At 34.8% G+C, this 20,539-nt stretch overlaps 1 protein-coding gene across 1 annotated transcript in view; it reads left to right on the plus strand.

Moving 5' to 3' along the window:
- Positions 1-20,539, plus strand: part of PTER (phosphotriesterase related) — a 107,087-nt gene that overhangs the window by 51,459 nt on the left and 35,089 nt on the right. Inside the window, 3 exon segments of the mRNA XM_051963274.1 lie at positions 5,285-5,440; positions 5,443-5,747; positions 7,592-7,857. Coding sequence (XP_051819234.1) covers positions 5,317-5,440; positions 5,443-5,747; positions 7,592-7,857 — 695 coding nt within the window. The 5' untranslated portion in view covers positions 5,285-5,316.

The raw sequence follows: 20,539 nt of genomic DNA on the forward strand, positions 1-20,539 counted from the left end.
AGTCACAAAAGTTAACAGATTAATAGTTTTGAATTAATCTTTAAATGAATTATGTCCATTTTTTGGTTTGGAGTTGATTTCCTACATATAAAGAACTTCTAGCATATAAATTCTCACCATTAGTGTATATTTGCAACACTTCTAAGAAGTGACTTTTAGAGTCACTTAGACATTGAAAAGTTAACTTTCATCTTGTCTCAAAGTGAGCATATATCAGAGACATGAATTGAATGTAGGCTTTCCTGACTACAAGCCTGGTTCTCTATTTACTACATCAATTTACCTTTCCATTAAATCAAACAAGTCAACAATTCATTTTTCCATTAATTTCCATTTTTTACTGAATCAATCAACAGTTACTTAAAATGTTTTCAATTTTTACTCAACCAAAAAAGAAAAAAAAAACTAAACAAGCAGACAAAAATGGGATACTTGTTTGTGGGAAATGGCCTGAGAGAACTTGAATGGAAGAATCATTTGTCAAGGGACTTACTCTGTAAAGGCATTTTCCTTCTTTTTTAGATGGCATACATCTGCCATTATGCTTATTTCCCTGACACTTAGTTTAGAAAATAACGTCACTTTTGTCATATGAGGATCACTTGATGGGATGTTTTGCCTAGAAAAGAGAAGACTCAAGGAAAACATTATAGCTGTCTTCAAATATTGAAGGATTGTCATGTGGAAGGGAGATTAGATTTGTTCTGTTCGACCCAGAGGGCAGAATTCTAAGCAATGCAAGAAGTTGCAAAGTAGAAAATTTAGATTTGATGTCCAAAAAAAAGTCAAAATCAAAATTGGTTAATACGAGAGGGTGGATTCTCCTTGGAGCTCTTCAGGCAAAGGCTGAATGATCACCTGTCAGGTATGTCAAAGAAGGAATCCTAGAATGGGTTGACCTCAATGGCCATGAAGGTTATTTTAACCCCTCAAGTTCTGTAATATCATGTCCATCTTCTTCTTTAACCAAAAAAAAAGGAACCCAAGAAAACAAACAAAAATGGATTTCTCCATGACTAGGATTTGCCTTTGATTATACTGGAATGGTTTCCAGCAACTATTCATTATTGATTTCGAGAAACTTGATCTTGCTTGTTTATGTTGCCATCTGGCAATTTGATGGATATCATGATTATTACCTACACAGAAGTGGTTGCATTCCATTGTTTTTAAATGGACATCCTTAGTGATTTTTAAAACACTATTCAATATTAAAAGTTATAAATCCATGTATAAGGGAACCAGTGTGCAATAAACCTCAGAAAAGGTAGAAATATATTCCTACATAGAGAAAATTCCCTTTCCTCCATTGTTCCCAGGAAATTTCCTGCTGTTTTTGAAAACATGAGCTGTCAATTGGGATATTTGGGACATGGACATTTATTGCACTGAAAGATTTAATAGGTGAGGAGTCTGACAGAAATGTCTTAAAACACAGTGCCATGTAATAAATACATTGCTGTTATGAGTCAAATTGAAATAATAAATATTGTGTTTTTATAGAGCACTATAGCATTGAAGGCTGTGTACATGGTCCACAGTAGATTTGTGGGCCAATCCAACATGGAAACACTGGAAACTAAACTGGGTCATTTTTGAAGTGCTGATTATAGGAACTTCATTCTGAGAAAGTTTGAAAACTATTGGACTTTATTGTATCCAAAAATTGCATACCTTGGTATATAATTTTCTAATTTTGTATGATAATATTGTAATTAAGAAAACATTAACTATATTACTGATGTGGAAACTTTCTAAAGTTTCTCCAGACAAGATGGCAGGAAAAAAAGTGTATTGAAAGGAGCTAACATCCTTACATGCCCCTAAGAAGAGTTAAAAAGTCAGTAAAAAGGGGTAGAAAGCATTTTAAAACTATATTAAAACACATAATCAGGCAAAGAAAATTTCCAAAGTGAAGAAAATGCTGATATAATTTTAAAACTCAACAAACTAATTAAATGAAATCAAATTTTAAATGCCACAAAGGTGTGTATGTATGGGAAGGATAGGGAAGCCATTATCCAATAGCTCATTTTAGATGGACAAATGACATCTCTTAAGAAATTAAAGAAGAATGACCATGAATAGAAAATTACAAAACCAAATAAAAGTTGAGTTTGAGGGAAGTGACAAGTCAGTGGACAGAACTCAAGTGAAAAAGTTTAAAAACTGGAAAATCTAGTAGAAATAATGAAGAAAGTAGCTAGAGATTACAATAGAAAAATCTCAAAACATCAGAAAAAGAAAAAAAACTGAATTTCATACAATGTACAGTTGTTTAAAATATAAATTCAAAAAACATGACAAAATTGCAGCCCCAAATTGGGATCCATGAAGAATAAAAGGATAGAACAGGACAGTAACTCTCAAGGTTATAGGTATCCAGGAAAATGGAAAAAGACAAGAATCTGAGAATTATATTCCAGAAAATCAGTAAATCAGACATCCTGAAAAGAAACAAATAGGTGATGAAATACCAAAAGAAATATACTTCTTAGTAACATAGATGTTTGTTGATGTTTGAGGTCACATTTGAACTTAAGTCCTCTTCACTCCCAATCGAATGCTCTATTTACTGGACCACTGAGTTCCTCCTCATTTAACCCATTTTCAATTAAATAAGCAGCTTAAATAATTCTTCCAGTACTGGTGAAGGACACAATATCTCCTTTGGTTCTTCCTATGACTAGATGGCACATGTTTACAAGCAAATTGACTATATAATAGTTAGAGAGTGTTGGAGTCAGAAATTGTTATTGTCATTAATGTTATTCTTGTTACATGGAATAGTCAGTCAGTAAACATTTATTGAACACCTACTATGTGCTAAATGCCAGGGTCACAAAGAAAGATTAAAATATAGTCCCAACAGGGACTGAAGGAAATAAGAATCTAATGGAGGAGACAAATGAAAATAAACAAACTATAAACAGGACAAATTGGACATAATCAATAGAGGAAAGGCATTAAAATTGAGAAAAAGGAAAGGCTTCTTCTGAACAATGGGATTGTAGCTAGGACTTGAAGGATACAAGGATGAAAAGGGAATAAAGAAAAACCAACTGCCCATATAGAAGATAGACCAATATCTTGGGCATGTGGGCTCTATGAATTAACCAATAGCTACAACCAGTTACAGAAACTAGCAACAAAAAGTGTGCCATTACATGAGATAAATTTTTATAATGAACAAGAATGAACATAATATAATGTTATGTTTCTTTGAGCCAAAGTAGGATGTTCCGTTATCTTCTCAGAAATGAACTGATGCCCATCAACTTTATCCTTGCTTTTCCTGGACTTAATATTATCACAGCTTCAGATCTCAATAAATGACACTGATTACTTACAACTAAAGTTTACCTGCAATTGGGCAAATTCATGGGATTTCCTCAAGACTCCTATTTTGGAGATCTCTACAATACTTTAAAAATTGGAAACTGTAACTAAACTGATGCTATCTCCTTTTTTTTTTATTCTCAGTCATACCCATGTATTTGAGCTGTTGAAATCTTACAAATTTGAATTCTCTGATATTGCTAATTTTTTTATTTCATTATAATTTAGTTTATCCCCTTAAATAGAAACCTGCTTTATTACATTACTGAAGTTCAGAGGTAGTTTTGTTTTGTTTTTTAAGTCTAAATTTTCTAATAGATTTTCAGAGAAGCAAGGTGGTACAAGATAGTACCAGGCCTGAAATCAGAAAGATTCATCTTCCTAAATTCAAATCCAGCTTCAGACACATACTAGCAGTGTGACTCTGGGCAAGTCACTTAACTTTTTTTGCCTCATCTGTACAATAAGGTAGAGAAGGAAATGGATTCACAAAGAATTGAAAATAATTGAAAACAACCAAATGACAAATTTCTAATAAATTGTAGTACATTTTTTTTATCATCCTCAGATGAGGGATTCTTAACATGGAGTCAATGAACTTTTTAAAAAAGATATATTCTGATAACCATTTCAATAGAATTGGTTTCCTTTGGAATCCCATGTGTTTTATTTTATGCATTATTTTGAAAAGGGGTCCATGGGTTTCAAATGGATCTATATCACACAAAAAAGTTAATAGCCCCTGGACCAGATGGCTCCTTATAACTCTAAATCTGGGATCCTATGTTTCCTTTTTTAAAAATAACAGCTGGCATTTATATAACACTCTAATGTTTACAAAGTGTTTTACATACATTATTCCATTTAAACCTCACTACCACCTTGTGCTGCTGATTTTGTCATCATTCCCACTTTTCCAAGTAAAAAAACTGAGGTTCATAGAAGAATTGATCTCCCCCACCCCCAATCACCAAACTAAGTGTCTGAGGCAGGATTCCAATCCAGATCTTCCTAAATGTGAGTTCACATCTTTCTTCCCCCTACAAGTATACCTAAGGTATCTGTACAGTAAGAACAAAGATTTGATACACACTTAAATAATTGTTAGCAAATTGAATCATTAGATTCTTGTCCTTGAAAATAGCATTTTCACATATAACAGAGAATTATTATCTGTAAATCAGTGTTTGAGGTTTGCGGAGAGTTTTCTTTATGTACCCTACAACCACCATAAAGTTTATATATAGTAGAGAATATTCGGCATGATCTGGGTTTGGGATCTGCAGACCTGAGTTTGGATTCCATCTTTGTTTCTAGCTTTTGTGACATAGGCACAATTTCAATATTTGTGATAAAGAGGTTGGATTAAATTATTTCCTAAGATTTTTCCTCATTAGTTCCAAATCCTGAAAAATCTGTCAAGTGGAATGTGATTCCCTTTTCTAGGTTTTTTTTTCTTTTTTTAAGAGCACAATGTAGAGTAAAAAGCAGATTTGCCAAAACAATGACTAAAGGAAGAATCTTTTTAACTTGGTATAAACCTTGAAGTTTAGAGAGAGCAAGAAAAATGAAGATTGTACAATGTGTTTGGAAAGGGCATAGCTAAGACTAATGAGATGAAATTAAGTGAAAGAGAAATGTGAACTGAATATCAAGAAATATTTCCTGTAGATGGGGTTGTGATTAGATCTTGTGGAAGTATCCCAATGGAAGTGGTATGAGTCTTCTATATCACCTATGTCACTGAAAACTGGACTGGACTTCAAATTCTCTCAAAAAAAATACATAGTAAAGAAGAGTCTGACTTCAGCAGGATGATAAGTGAGATGACATCTCTAATTTTATTGATTTGGTCTCAGGTGTCTGCTTCCAATCACACATTTTCCCACGGAGAGGAGGGGTTTGCATTTCTGCTAAATTTTACCTATTTTTCTTCTTTTTTCAGAACACATTTTTGTTAAAATCCTGTGCTTGGAAATGACTTCCTTAAGTGGCAAAGTGCAGACAGTTTTGGGACTTGTCGAACCAGGTCAACTTGGCCGGACCTTAACCCATGAGCACTTGACCATGACCTTCGACTGCAGCTATTCTCCCCCCCCATCGGCCAGGAAGCTTTGTCTAAGGAACCCCTTCTGATGAAGAACTTGTTTTGGATTCAGAAGAACCCTTATTCCCACAAAGAGAATCTTCAGCTAAATCAGGAGACTGAAGCCATCAAGGAGGAGCTCTTACATTACAAAGCCAATGGAGGTGGGGCTCTGGTGGAAAACACAACCAGCGGACTTAGTAGAGATGTGAAGACCTTGAAATGGTTTGCAGAAGAGACTGGGGTCCACATCATTTCTGGGGCTGGATTTTACGTGGGCGCCACACACTCCCCGGAGACCCGTGCGATGTCCATAGAGCAGGTAAATCCTTCCTAGTCAATATCTATTCTCAAGCATAGACTATCCCTGTCCTTGTTTATTGGTGAACTTCAGCCCACAAATAAAAATCTCATTGACTCAGAACCAGTGGGGCATGCTACAGAGGCACAGAGGCACAGAAGGAGAAGGTGATTAAATGCCAGATCATTAATACTTCATAAAGAAAACTTTGGACAAAGAAAACCTTGATGTGCTCTGTGTTGAAAAATTCCAAATAGTGATAATTATATTTCAAATATATTGTATCAGTGCTCAGTAGTGGTACCATGGCCTGTTTATAAACCTCAGTTTTCCATTATAAACCTCAATTATACAAGCTTAATTTTCCTTCACGATTTTATAATAACCCAGCAGTAAAAATTCACTGTAGGGTGAAACTTGGCAGGCTGAGACTTGGCAAATTTGTGAAATTTTTTACTTCTCTCTTTTCAAAATTGGGGGTTGGAGGGATTATGGAAGAGAATTCACTCATCTGTTTTTATCTATATCATGATAGTGACTAAGAAGGAGGAGTTCAGAGAAGATAGGAGTGACTCTTTAAGGTTGGGGGTGGGGAAAATAGCAGAAACAATCCCCAAAGCATATATTTAGCCTCATCTATTCAATAGGAAATTTTTTTGCAAAAAACAATTAATCTTTAAAATTTGTTTGACAGAGGGTTCATTTTCAAAATTATAATTCTCCATTTCTTCAGTCATGAAGACTTTCCTTTTCCAAAATATGTAGGGAAAATTGAATGAACTATATTCTTTGGATTCTATTCTCCCAGCAATGCTTGCAGACATTCCCAATTACTTTTAACAACCATCTTAAATGCATGAACCAAAACGTATAATGTTACAGGACAGATGTATTGTGTATAGTATTTTCTGTTTGTATGGGGTAAGGGATTGAATAAAGAAGGTAGAATAACAGATTTGCTCACTGTGGGCTTAATTTATTCCATAGCTGTTCCTTTGTCTGCCAGATAGTCCAGTTTGGACAATAGACTTCTTTCTTAATCTATGCATCACCTAATTGCTTTTTCCTTCATTTGGCTAACTGATCCTAAAGTTAAAGGCTTTTAAAAGAAATATTTATAGGAAGAGAATTAGGTTTAAGAGTTGCAATTAGGAAAACGTTGGTTCAAATTCTGCTTCTAACATATACTGAACATGACCAAAAAAAAAAGGATATTTTTGAGATGGTAAACTTAGAGTGCATTTTCATCACAAATCTTATTTAGCCCTTAGTTACTGAATGGGCTCAGGCAAACAGACCTGGAAAAGACATTCATTTAAAAAATCCAAGTCATCCACTACATCATTGTCGTCCTGATTTTTATCCCATCACCAGACTTTGATAGTGGCAGGAGAAAGTAAAGCCAATTACTTTGCCCAATTCTATCTCACTTAAATTCAATTCATTTCCAAATCAAGACATTACCCTGATGATGTCACTGGATTTCTTGGAAAACAAAGAGCAAATAACAACTGATAGTGAGCAAGTTGTTTAACTTCTAATGCTCCAAGGAAATCTTCAGACATGATAATTTAAATTATTTCTTTATATCAATGAAAGAAATTTCCATAAACCAATGAAAGATCAGTCAAATCACATCTCCTATCTTCCCCCCCCCACTCAACCCTACTCCAGAATCTATAGCAAATGTGTCTTAAGTCTTTGAGCTAGAGGAATTTTGTAAACTTGTTACATCTATAATAATACTTAGTATGTAATAGATGTTCAAATAAATGAGTGTTGGATCAAATATTTGCCAAATAGATTTCTTCACCACATGCTTTTACATACTCTTTTGTTTATAAGGTATTGCCATTCTTCTTTAGCTCACTGATATTCTTGTTAATGAAATACTACATGGAGCTGATGGGACCAACATCAAATGTGGAGTGATTGGAGAAATCGGCTGCTCCTGGCCTCTCACCGAAAGTGAGACTAAGGTTCTTCAGGCAACAGCCCATGCCCAGTCTCAGCTTGGCTGCCCGATCATCATCCACCCTGGTAGGAATCCAAACTCGCCCTTTAAGATTATACGAATCTTGCAAGAAGCTGGGGCAGACATCTCCAAGACAGTCATGTCTCACCTTGACAGGTAAGGAGGCTGTATAGAAACTAGTTTTCTTCAGCTAAAAAGCCTGAAACATGTATATGGCTGAATTGGCCAGCCTATAGGTTCTAATGTTTATTTTAGGCTTACCAGTAAATAAGCAAATCAATTCAATCTACAGTGGTCATAGAATCAAGTACTGTTTGTCAAATTGCAACACACATAGTCTTTACAAGATTTTACATAATTTTGCAAAAATGCAAGAATTTACAATCATGGTTAATTTACCATATTCAATTATTGTACAAAATTGTAGTGAGTAATTTCCATTAATAAACAGAATAAATAAGAGGGTTCTACAAAAGTTTGTTGATTATGTAGCCTTTCATACCCATGTTACCATGTTGGATTTGAGATGATCAATTTAAAATTGATGATTCTTTGAAAAGCCTATGAAAAATAAAAGCAAGAATAAAAAGAAATGTGTAAAGAAATAGTTTGGGCTTTAATCAAAGTTGTCTGATGCCACATTTTGGCCTGTATGTCTGTTCTGAGATCATAACTGCTATTCCTGGAGGACAGGCCCTGGTAGGAATGACTGAAGTGAAAAAGGTTATAAAAGGTTCCCTCATCAGTGGACTGAGCCAAGAGCAATGAAATCATACATTCATATTGAAGTAAGATAGTGAATAAGAAGGGAATGGGATGAGATGAAGCTTTTTTATAGCATCTACTATGTTCCAGAAAATGTGCTAGATGATTTTTTTAGGTTTGGATTTGTTTCTTTTTTACAAATATTATTTCATTTGATCCTCACTACAACCCTGGTGAGATAGGTGCTATTATTATTCTCATTTTAACCTTATGTTCTAGTTGAGTAAATTAAGGCTAACAGGAGGTAAGTGATTTACCCAGGAAAACATAGCTAGTAATTGTCTGAAACTGCATCTCTCAGACCCAAACCCAGAGCTCTGTCCACTATACCACCCTGGCAACTGTTCATTCAGTAGTTTCCAAATGAATGAATAAGAGGAAGAGAAAGTTTGTATGAAGTGGTTACTATGTGATTATGTGACACATATCGTATAGGTGCTAGAGATTATAAAAAAGCAAAAACAAAGATAATCCCTTTTCTCAAGGAGTTTCCATCTCGACAAAAGAAACAGTGCTCAGAGGGGAATGATGGCATGGAGGGACACTTTGGTCCAGAGAGTTACAGGGATCATGAATGGGGGGCTTCATCCAGGAATACTGGCAGAGTTGAATGATTGCAAAACTGGGGTTAGGGAGAGGGAGATGATGAGAAGAAAATGTCTGCATGTTGTAGCTAAAGTCAATCACCAATCAGAAAACTTGGGCTCTTTGGCAGAGATTTCTCCCAGGGCCAAGGCTGTTGACCTGTAAGAGACAGAATATATACATTGAGCAGCAGGGGGTATTTGGCATTTGCAGCTATGGATTATATAAACAGCATAACAGTTTGGCTAAGATTTTCCATGAGTAATAGCCCTTAAATATAATTGATACAAAAATTAATGCAGTTTCTCTAAGTACGAAGCTAAGAATATTTTAGAAAATAGCTGTTATCATACTCACTGGAATAATGCCATCCCAACAGATTGACAAATCCTGATGAACAGACTAGACATTCTGCTATTTGATTAACTAATAATGCAGTAGAATTTATGTATATAGCTATTCCCCTTAATAGAAATATTGTAGAATCCTGTGCAGAAAAAATAAATCACTCTGTGTGTCCCCAAAATGAGGAAGCCAAGGCTCATCAAAATAAAACCAGTTATCTGTGCAGCTGTGATGGCTTCATGTTCACTACTTAGCCATCTTGGGAAATTTCTAGTATGTTTTTACTTACTATTGCCACTAGGAGATTTTTATCTCAAAAAGTGATTATACAATATCTCTGTAGAATGCTTACTGTCTTGGAGAAAGGGGACATAAGGGGTGAAGAGAGAAATTTGGAACACAAAATTGTAAGAAAAATAAATTCTAAAAACTATATTTATGTGTATTTGAAAAGAAATCTAATCCTATTTATTTATTTATTTTTAATTTTTTGCTGAGGCAATTGGGGTTTTCCCAGGGTCACACAGCTAAGAAGTGTTAAGTATCTGAGGTCAAATTGGAACTCAGGTCCTCTTGGCTTCAGGACTGGTACTCTATCCACTGCACCCCCTACCTACCCCAATACAATCCTATTTTTAAAAAAGAAGTGATTATATAATATCCCTGACCTGTATCTGACCATTATCAATAATATGTCCCAGATTATCTAATTTGAAAAGATAGATGTCCTATAATACTGTATTATTCTGAGATAGTATCTTTTACATTTAAAGATGATGGTTCAACAGGAATTCTTCCATCTCTTGCATCCATGTAGCCACCCCTGAGTAAAAAGCTTTGAGGGTGGACAGACAAGTAATTCAAATTCAATTGAATTCAATGAACAGTTGTTAAATACCTCCTACCCACAAGGAACCATGCTGGGTGTTAGGAGGGATGCAACAACATATAAAACAGTTCTCACTCTTAAGGAGCTCACTGTATTGATGAGAGTACAAAGTGTTACCTGATAAAACCTGGGGAGAAATTTTCATTAAGGAGTTCTGAGAAACATTTCCATGACAGAAAAACTTTCGTAGACATCATAGATCATAGAGTAAGAACTGGAAAGGACTTGTGAAGTTATTAGTCAAGCTTCCTTAGTCTTATAAACGAGGAAATGAAGGACAAAGCATTTCCATGGCTTTCCAAAGTTCACCCTGATAGAATGATCAGAACCAGAATCTTAACCTGCATCTTCTGAATCTAGTCAGCTCTCTTTCTACAAGTCTATGAATCCATTGAAAGAAAAAGGGAAGGAAAAGGGGGAAGGAAAGGGAGGAAGGAAAGAGAGAAAGGAAAGAGGGGAAAGAAAGGAGGGAAAGAAAGGAAGGAAGGAAAGGGGGAAGGAAAGGGGGGAAGAAAGGGGAGAAGGAAAGAGAGGGAGGAAAGGGGGGAAGAAAGGGGAGAAGGAAAGAGAGGGAGGAAAGGGGAGGAGGAAAAGGGCTCATGATAATTGATACTCAGGAGCTGCACCATCACTCAGTGTCTTCAGTATGATCTAGGATGGAATAAGTGGGAGAGCCAACTTCAGGAAAGTACTGAGCATTATGGAAAGGACATTTCGAGTGCTTCCACCTATTCTATTTCTGTTTTATGTGTTCTCCCTACTTAAAAGAGAGAAGAGAGGATGTAGGTGCATTTAGTGGGAAGGCAGCTGGGTAAGATGGCTTTCAAAGAAGCAGTACATTCAGAAAAGCATAATGTAGACAAGGGGAAAAAAAACCCTGGCTGGCAGCAAGCAGGCAGCTGTAGTTCCTGCAGGTGAATATTCACAGCAAGGCAGTTTCAAGGATGGAGTTTGACGAGGTCAGCCTTTCACGGCCAGTCTCAGATCTGCCGGACAGTATGTATGATCTGGTCCACACCAAATGTGCATCTCAGCTTTTCATAATAGAAGATAAATCACAAAAAGCACATACTTTATGCAACAAAATGCACATAGAAACACCAAAAAAGGGGAGGGAGAGACAGAAAACAAGGTATCCAGCAAGGAAGCAGAAAAATAATTTTGTTTTCCCCCCCATCATTCTCTTTAGGCATAATGGAGAAGAATTTGAGCCCACAGGCTGTTACCGTTGCATGGCAACGAATCAAGGTGGTGGCTTGGCTCTGCTGGCCCCTTTTAGGATAGAGAGGGTTGTACAGCAGAGTAAAAATCCAGCTTCAACAATCTTTAAATAAATAAATATATATACATATATATCTTTTTTTCTAAATTAAAAAAAACTTTTTAAAATGTATGCTAATTAGAGGTACTAAAGTAAAATATACTAATATTTCCAAGAGCTTAGAATTATTTTTCTTAAGGCATATAAGTATCCATTTAGTAGGATTCATCTATAGCATGCTTTCCTTCAAAGATGTTATCTCACTGTCTTGAGGGGATGTTTTGTCTCCCCGACCTCAAAAGAGTTAATAAATGACTGGCTTCCTGGGAGACCTCTGGACCACATTGTTGTCATGTGACTATTTGTGACCAGCTTAAGGTCATTTACCTAGAGATATCAGACAGACAAGATAAATCTGTTTCTGTGGATAACAGTGCTTCTATTACCATCTGTTCCCTTAATAAATGGTTGAAGAAATGTGAGCTTGTAGAAAGCACTCCTAAAACATTAGAAATTAACCCTGGAAAACAATATTACTCTTTGACCATTGGAACTGTCCAAATGTAATATTTACAAAGTCATGATAATACCTAGGAGATTCGTGTAAATTCATATAATTCACGATGAATGGTAAGTCTTTAGAATTTTTCAAAGTAATTATCTTACTGACTAAATCCCATTTACCAAACACCAAGGTGACTCTGTACCCTAACTATCCACCTCTTCTCAAACTACTACAGACTATTTGTATTTGAAAATAATGGCACAATGATGTCATATACCTAATTTCCCACATGGGGCAAGACTTCAGTTTTACATTTATTTAAGGCAGCTACATGTTTGCTCTTTTACAACTATACTCTTTCATTAGTGGATATAAAACAAAAATAACTGAAAAGGGTTAGAGTGCTGTCTAGAGACTCAGGTAGACAATGTGGGATATTGTATTTAGAGTTGCAAGACACGAGTTCAAGTTATAATCATTTTACTTCTCTGACACTCTCAATCAGTAAAATGAAGGGAATTTTCCATTTGCCCTAGAGGACAATAAATAGCTGCTCTACCTCCATCTATTTGCTGCTTGGTTATCTATCATAAGAACCCCAAAGGATTTAGCAGCAGAATGCCCAGACTTTGGAAAGGTAGATGAACTGTACGGGAAAATAGAACATCACCCTTTTTACAAATCCCTGCTTGGGGATGGCAGGGTTTGAAAGGGAGTTAAAGAAAGCTGAGGTAGACAGAATAGGAGCAGGCAAGCTGCGATGGAGAATTGGTTCAGAATGCCAATCTTGGTCTCATTTGCTTATAGTCATTCAAGCCACATTCACACAGCTCTTAGGAGAGAATGGTGCTTTAGCACAATCTCTCGCTTTCCTAATTAGAAGAGAGATGATGAATTATCCGCTCTTCTTCAAAAGTTTCACTCCTGAAAGTTTTCTTTTGCAAAACTAGATTGACCGAATGGTCCTCTGTCTCCCACAAGGACTAACATTCTAAAAGATTTGCTTGGAACGGGAATCTTTCAACTTCCATCAGCCCAAGTTTTTCCAAGCTTATGAATCAGCCTCATGCCATTCATAAAGAAATCACAGGCAAATATTCAACAGCCATACCCTCCGCCAAAAACCTCTCCAGAGAAGAATAATAGTACAGTTACATTAGTATAGCACAAAAGGGCATTTTTAAAATATTTAAATATTTTAAATGACAAATTTTAATTTTAATTTAAAACTTTTAATATTAAAAAGTATATTTTTAAATATTTTAAAAGCATTTAAGATGTAATTTTATTAACTAATGGCATTTCAAGTATTTAGAATCCAAGATTAGGGTAATGGCAGATCTCATTAGTATTATCACTTTTTCTTGACATATAATATACAGAATAGAGGTTATCTCTTTGTCAAAAATGGACTAAGTCCTTCTGCACTATCAGGAATGAAAAGAAATCACCTTAGATCTGAAGAAAATAAGATGAAGGCTAGACAAGTAACAATTCATAAAAGAGAACATACTTATAGCACTTGGACTTCTTCCTATTTCTATTGCTGGCTGTCATTATGGATGTCATTGGTATGACCTTAGAAAGAACAGAAAACACTGTTCTTTATAAATACATCTACAGAGATGTGCACAGAGCTTAACAAGTGTGTAGACTTATTTCTTCAATCTCTGCCTAGTCATATATAATATGCACATCTGTGCATATGCACATATATGTGCACACATATATGTGTGTATAAAGTTATGTGAATATATGTGTGTGTATATTGTGTGTTATGTGTGTATGTATGTTACATTATATGTTGTATGTGTATATGTTGTGTGTTGTATATATACACACCATTTTGACACATGTGAATATATGTGTGTGTATACAGGTATGTTTACAGACATAAGCATATGTGTGTATGCATTTAGGGAATGTAAAAATAGAATATAAATATAGAATATAGACATATTTGTATTACTGTACAATAAGGCATAAACTGTAGAGGAATGTGTGAGTAAGTGTGTGTGTGTAACAAAGTCTAGGTCAGAATGGAGTTCTCACAGGAATATCTCGATAGTACAATGGGCAGAACATTGGACCCAGAGCCAGGAAAATCTCATTATATATACTAGCTATGTGGCCCTGGGCAGGTTGAACTATTTGCCTCAGGTTCCTCATTTGTACCATGAGCTGAAGAAGGAAATGACAAATCCCTCCAATATCTTTGCCAAGAAATCCTCAAAAGGGATCACGAAAAGTTGGATATGACCTAAAAACAACAATAACAACAACACGGGCAGAAACTATTCTAAGCAAGAAAGTAACACGACCAATTTTTGGCTCTCCCAGCCTTCTGTTCTTACTCCAAGAATTTCTTTTATAAAAAATGGTCCCCGCCCTTCTCCATGTTCGTGTAACATCCATGAACCATGAGAGTCACCGGCAGTTTCTTGGTAAATCTTGGGAAGGTGATGACAACTGGTGGTGTGGAGGATTTATCAACCATTCCCCAATATAGCTGTCTTTATACAGATACTTGAATAAAGCTGACATTCTGCCCAAGAGAAAGTGGTGGATCATGCATTCCAGCTAGGATCTCCTACCCACCTACACCTTTCACTGGTAATTTTCTTTTTCAAAAGCAATTTTTCATGCTGGTGACACCCCTCCCATGAAATGTGACACTTTAACAAATAGGGTTGCCATGTCCATGAGATTTATCTTCCCTCTCCTAGATATCATACTTCCTTGAACTGTGTGTAGCCTTAACATGAAAAACAGAATCTCTTTTGTGTTGCGTAGCAGTGGGAAAGTTCACATGATTAAAAAAAAAAAAAACCCTCTTCCTATCATGTATAAACTGTGAAATGTATTTTAAAATAAAAATTTAATTACACTTGGCAATTCTGAGTCTACTTCTGGCAACAATCTTATTTAAACAAGGGTTTTTCTCCCTTGCAGCCCATCTGTTCCTGGTGCTTGAGCCTCCACTTAAGTCATAATATTGAAGGGGTGACATCAGCCCTTGCCATGGTAACAGACTATGATGTCATTAAATAGGAGATAATGACTTAATTATACAGAGTTAAGCAGACAGAAGAGTAGATGGTGTGAGAGCAAAAACTCCTATTCAACTACAAATTGCATAGAAATATAAGTACACAGCAATACAATTACTCTGAGTTCTGTGTTCTACAGTTTTCCCCAAAATTGGAATTTATTTCTAGGGTTAGATCACGTTGTATATATTCATAAAATTAATAATTTCCAGTGAACTGAATGAGACAAACAGAACAGAAATATTTGAATGGTGGAGAGGCGCACATGGCACACACACACACTCTGTTGTGCTCATGTCCATGTACTCATTTAACTACTGATTTTCTACTGTATGTGCATAAAATAATCCTATTATGGGCTTATTTGAACTACCAAATTATCAGATCACAGATAACTTTTAGCTAATACTTTCAAGGATCCAACCCTCTATCATTATTATATGTTTTCAACATTAAAAAATTAAAGGCAAAATGGAAAATGACCAATTGAAAATATACTTATGGTTCTCTAATTAAAGTATCAAATATTGTAGTGGTCTTAGAAATATATAAGCTATGACATCAGAAGACCTAAATATGAATTTTAGTTCTAATACTTGTTACTCATGTGATTCTACCTAAGTCACTCTGTGCCTCAATTTCCTGACCTGTAAAGTAGAGATTCATTCTAATCAATAGACAATTGCCTATGGGCAAGATTTGTGCAAGAGATACAAAGACAAAAGTCCTTTCCTCAAGGAGATTTTTTTATGTAATATTACATTATATTATATTATGATGAAAATAATAACATCCCCTATCTCATATGATTTTGAGGGATAATAGGTTCTTAATCGGGGCTCCATTAATTTTTCCAATATTTTGATAACTGTATTTAAATGTAATTGGTTTCCTTAAATCCCATGTATTTTATTTTATGCATTTCAACATATTATTCTGAGTAGAGGGTCCATGGACTTCAACAGACTGCTAAAGGGATCCATATTTCAAAAAAGATTAAGAACTTCCACTTTAAGTAATAAAGAACTGTATAAATATTTAGTTATTATTATTTAATGGACAATATAGAATTCTATTATATAAATTTAGCTTGAACTTTTCCATTGCATTTTAAATTTTGAACTCTGTTATAGAATTTTTAGATTGGAAAAGACCTTGGAGATCATGTAGCTCAATCCCCTCTCATTTTATAAAAGAAAAAAATGAAGTTGACAAAAATGAGTGACTCAGGGTCAGACTGTTCCTTTGTCTCATTTTAAGGTACTTAGTGAAAAGAGGCAAGCCATTTTAATGGGAAACTGGGTAGTACAGTAGATAGAGCTCGGAGTCTGGAATCAGGAAGATTCATCTTCATGAGCTGTGTAATTCTGGGCAAGCCACTTAACCTTGTTTACCTCAATTTCATCATATATGGAATGAACTGGAAAAGGAAATAGTAGACCACTCCAATAGCTTTGCCAAGAAAACCCCAAATAGGATCATGGAAAACCCAAAAACCACTGAACAATAACAGAGGAAAGCCATTTTAATAATGGCTTTTAAAAATAATCAAAATCTTAGAATCACTTAATCAAGAGTAAATTTTCAGATGTCACCTTGAGGAGAAGTTGGCCTTGGACAATTCACAAAGATGTAGATTCAAATCTTTTCTCTGATCCAGGAAAGTAACTTGACTATGAGGCTAAATGATCTAAACTTGACAATGAGGCTAAATGATCTAATCTATATAAAGTACTTGATTTATCTTAAAGCACCACATAAATATCACATTATTTTATTATAGACCCAAATCCTTTCTTATTATATTGAAATTTGGAAATTATTTATGTTGAAAACATTAATATTAATAATAGCTAGCATAATGCTTTAAAGTTTCTATAGTATTTAACTATATATATACATATATGTTTCATTTTTTTTCTCTCACAATAACTCAGTGAAGAAGATGCTGTTATTATTCCCTTTGTAGAGATGGGGAAACTGGGACAAATTAAGTAACTTGACCAAAATCACATAGCTAGTAAGCGTCTGAGGTAGAATTTGAACTTGAATCTTTCTGACTCCAGGTTCATCACTTTATTATGCTAGCCAGGAATTATTTGAATTCAACAGTGACTATTTCAGTTTATATGTATAAACACAGCCTTAATGTTTAATTGAGTTTTTGAAAAAAATGTTTTGTATAGATAGCAATGCCTTTTAGATTTTTCTTTAATCAAAATATCTTTTAATCTTTATGTTAGTCATAATGTTGAGATAGAAGTTCTATCTACCTTGTGATTCAGTTTTTGCTTTGTTTCAATTTTCTTTCCTATTGCTTCCTGCTTCTATTCCTACCTGCTTCACATCCCAAAATTCCATTTCCCATGAAAGAGAACTCTGCGTTAGATGAGCTCAAGCTTATAAAAGGGTTCAGAAGTCAGGGCCAGCTGTCCAGTGTTATAGCAAAATCTCAAGAGACCAGGTGAGAGATCACTGTGTAGCCTCCCTATGAAGATAGACTAATAGCTTGAGATGCCATTTCCTTCAGCTGATGGCAATGAGCTTTGTCATAAAATTACCCCAGTGCCTTATAAACAGAGCACGTATTGATTAGCTGTGGAACAAAAATATAAATCATATAACTGGAAAAAAATGTTAAAATGTTAACTAGGTTACAACTTGATTCACAGTTCTTATATTTGGTCCTAAAAAAAAAAAAACCCAAGATATTTTTAATGACAGAGATCATCATGTCCATCTTGAAGAAGGGATATTTTTTCAGAGTAAAATGCAGCAACTCTTATTATAGTTCTCAGCTATATTATGAACTGTTTAGAACAAAAAAAGTGAAAAATACTCTAACTGAAAGAATAGGGAAAACTGAAATAAAAGATAATATTAACGATGGAATGGTACCAATCAAATTAGAAGAGCCTTAAAATTATAGATGACTGTGACTTGTTAGATCATCTGTTCCATATTTCATTTGATTATTTTCCAACAGTAGTAGATGATCTCTTCAGTCATAATAATTTGTTTGAGGTTAATCTTGACTATATAGTAAAAAGAAAGTAACTTCCATAACTACTGTTTCAACAGGATTTGATCTAGGGGGAAAGTCATCTAGATAATGTTGCCTCACCCCTGTCCTTCTCACATGAGAAGGTCTGACAATATTACAGTGCAAGTTTCTAATTCCACATTACAAGAAGCTTCATGTGACTTAATGATGTAACCTCTTTCTCCATAGAGCAAATTTCTCCAAGAAATACCAGAAATGGAATAAAGCTAGAAGCATAAATAGTAAATAAACACTCTCACCACATAGCATCTAACCAGCAAGCACACGGCTGTTCCCATCCAAGGCTTCTCTTTGATGAATAACACTCACTGTTAGGGAGATTTTATTTCCTTGGGCTTCTGAGCCATATTTTTGTATGACTTCTGATAAGAATAATTATATGAATTAGTCATTCAATTGCCTGCACACTAATGCTCAGTTATCCCAAGTTGGTCCCATCAAAATGCATCTGTCAGGAAGATAAATAATGAAATACACTGGATGACATGTGAACTACTCTTGTGAACAAGCATGTCTAGTTAACGTGTAGCATCTGGACAAGAAATGTGATTTATTTGTGTTTTTTTAACATCAAATTCACTACTCCTTTCATGATCCATGACATATTTCTACAACTACAGGTCTGAGTAAGGATCATTGCCTCTTCATCAGCTTAATCACTTCTTTTCCTTAAAAATCCTGGCTTCAGTATGTATACAGCCATGAATGCCTAAAGGCAATCCCATTGAGACCATGCACACCTCTTTCTTTGGATCCCTTATACTCCTATGTATTTGTTTCTGAAGCCAAATCCTCTGAGATGTGTGAATTCTTTCTAGAAAGAAATTTCCTCCATGAATCTGTAACCTAGATAATTTGATAATTTGGTTACTGGAATGATTTAGTGGAAAGTAAACTTGACCACTCAAGACCACCTAGAATTAAATTTTGTCTCTGATATATACTGATTATGAGATTCTGGACAAATCATTTAAACTCTCAGTCCTCTAGGCAACTTTCTTAAATTCCAATGTGCAAAAGGTTCTGACCTACATTGAGAAAGGAATTTTCCCAACAGGAATTTTCCATACCAATACATTATAATCTAGTCCCTTTTCCTCTTCCTTCCCTATCCTTCTCAGTAGATAAATAGGAACTTTCCCAACAGGAATTTCTTATACCAATAAATTATAATCCAGTTCCTTTTCTTCTTCTTCCCTGGAAGATTTACATAAACTGGTACAGAATAAAGTGACAGATAATATACACAATTACTATAATAAAGCAAATGAAAAGACCACTAAAGGAAACTGAACTCTAATTGTAACTAGAAATCTTAATCATAGAGAACTAATGATGAAACTATTTCACTCCTTTTTCAGTGAAGTAGCCAGAGAGGGGAGGTATGTACAGAAAAAATGTCCCATATACAGTCAGACAACTGTGATTATATTGATTGTTTTGGCTTAACTTTTTCATAAAATGGAAGGTTCAGTTTGAGTGTTATACCTATAAATGGTGACAATGTAAAAACAATAGGGATAAAAATGTTTTTCTTTTTAAATATAAAAAAATCTCTAAAATAGAGTTGCACAAAATGTTAATTTTAACACTTGTGATAGCTGTGGGCTTTCTCACATTTTAAAGAGGGAAAAGATTTTTAAAACTCCTTAAAATATCACTTTTTTGGGACCATTATATTACTTAGTGATCTTCAGCAAGCTCCCTGTTGTCTGCTGGATGGAGTACTTAGCCTTCCAGTCAGCCTCCTTCCTACTTTCTGGTCTTTTCTCTCTCCTATTTCCCTTTTATGAACATTCTAGATCTATCTATCTATCTGTATTTATGCATGTATACATATACATACATATATATGTGTGTATATATATTTGTTCCAGCAGAGTTCCTAACATTTCTTCTACTTGAAGCATCTTCCTCATTCTCTCTGAATACTGAAATGCACCCAATTCTCTTTTTTGTTGTTAATTTTTTATTTCTTAATACTATTTTTCTAATTACATGTAAAGATAGTTTTCAACATTCATTTCTATAAGATTTTGAGTTACAAATTGTTCTTTCTCTCTTCCCTCCCTTCTCCCCAAAACAGCAAGCAACCCCAGTATATATTATACATATACAGTCATTTAAACATATTTCCAAATCAGTCATGAACAAAAGGGAAAAACACAAGAAACAAAAAAACAAAAAAATGAAAAAAATCCTTTTATCTGCATTTAGTATCCATGGTATTTCTTTGGGTGTAGATGGCATTTTTTTACCATAAGTCTATTGAAATTGTCTTGGATCACTATATTGCGAGAAGAGCGGAGTCTATCACAGTTGATCATCACACAATCTTGCTGTTACTATGTACAATATTCTACTAGTTTTGCTC

The sequence above is a fragment of the Antechinus flavipes genome, chromosome 5 (genome assembly GCF_016432865.1).
Source record: "Antechinus flavipes isolate AdamAnt ecotype Samford, QLD, Australia chromosome 5, AdamAnt_v2, whole genome shotgun sequence".
NCBI classification, from domain to species: Eukaryota; Metazoa; Chordata; class Mammalia; order Dasyuromorphia; family Dasyuridae; genus Antechinus; species Antechinus flavipes.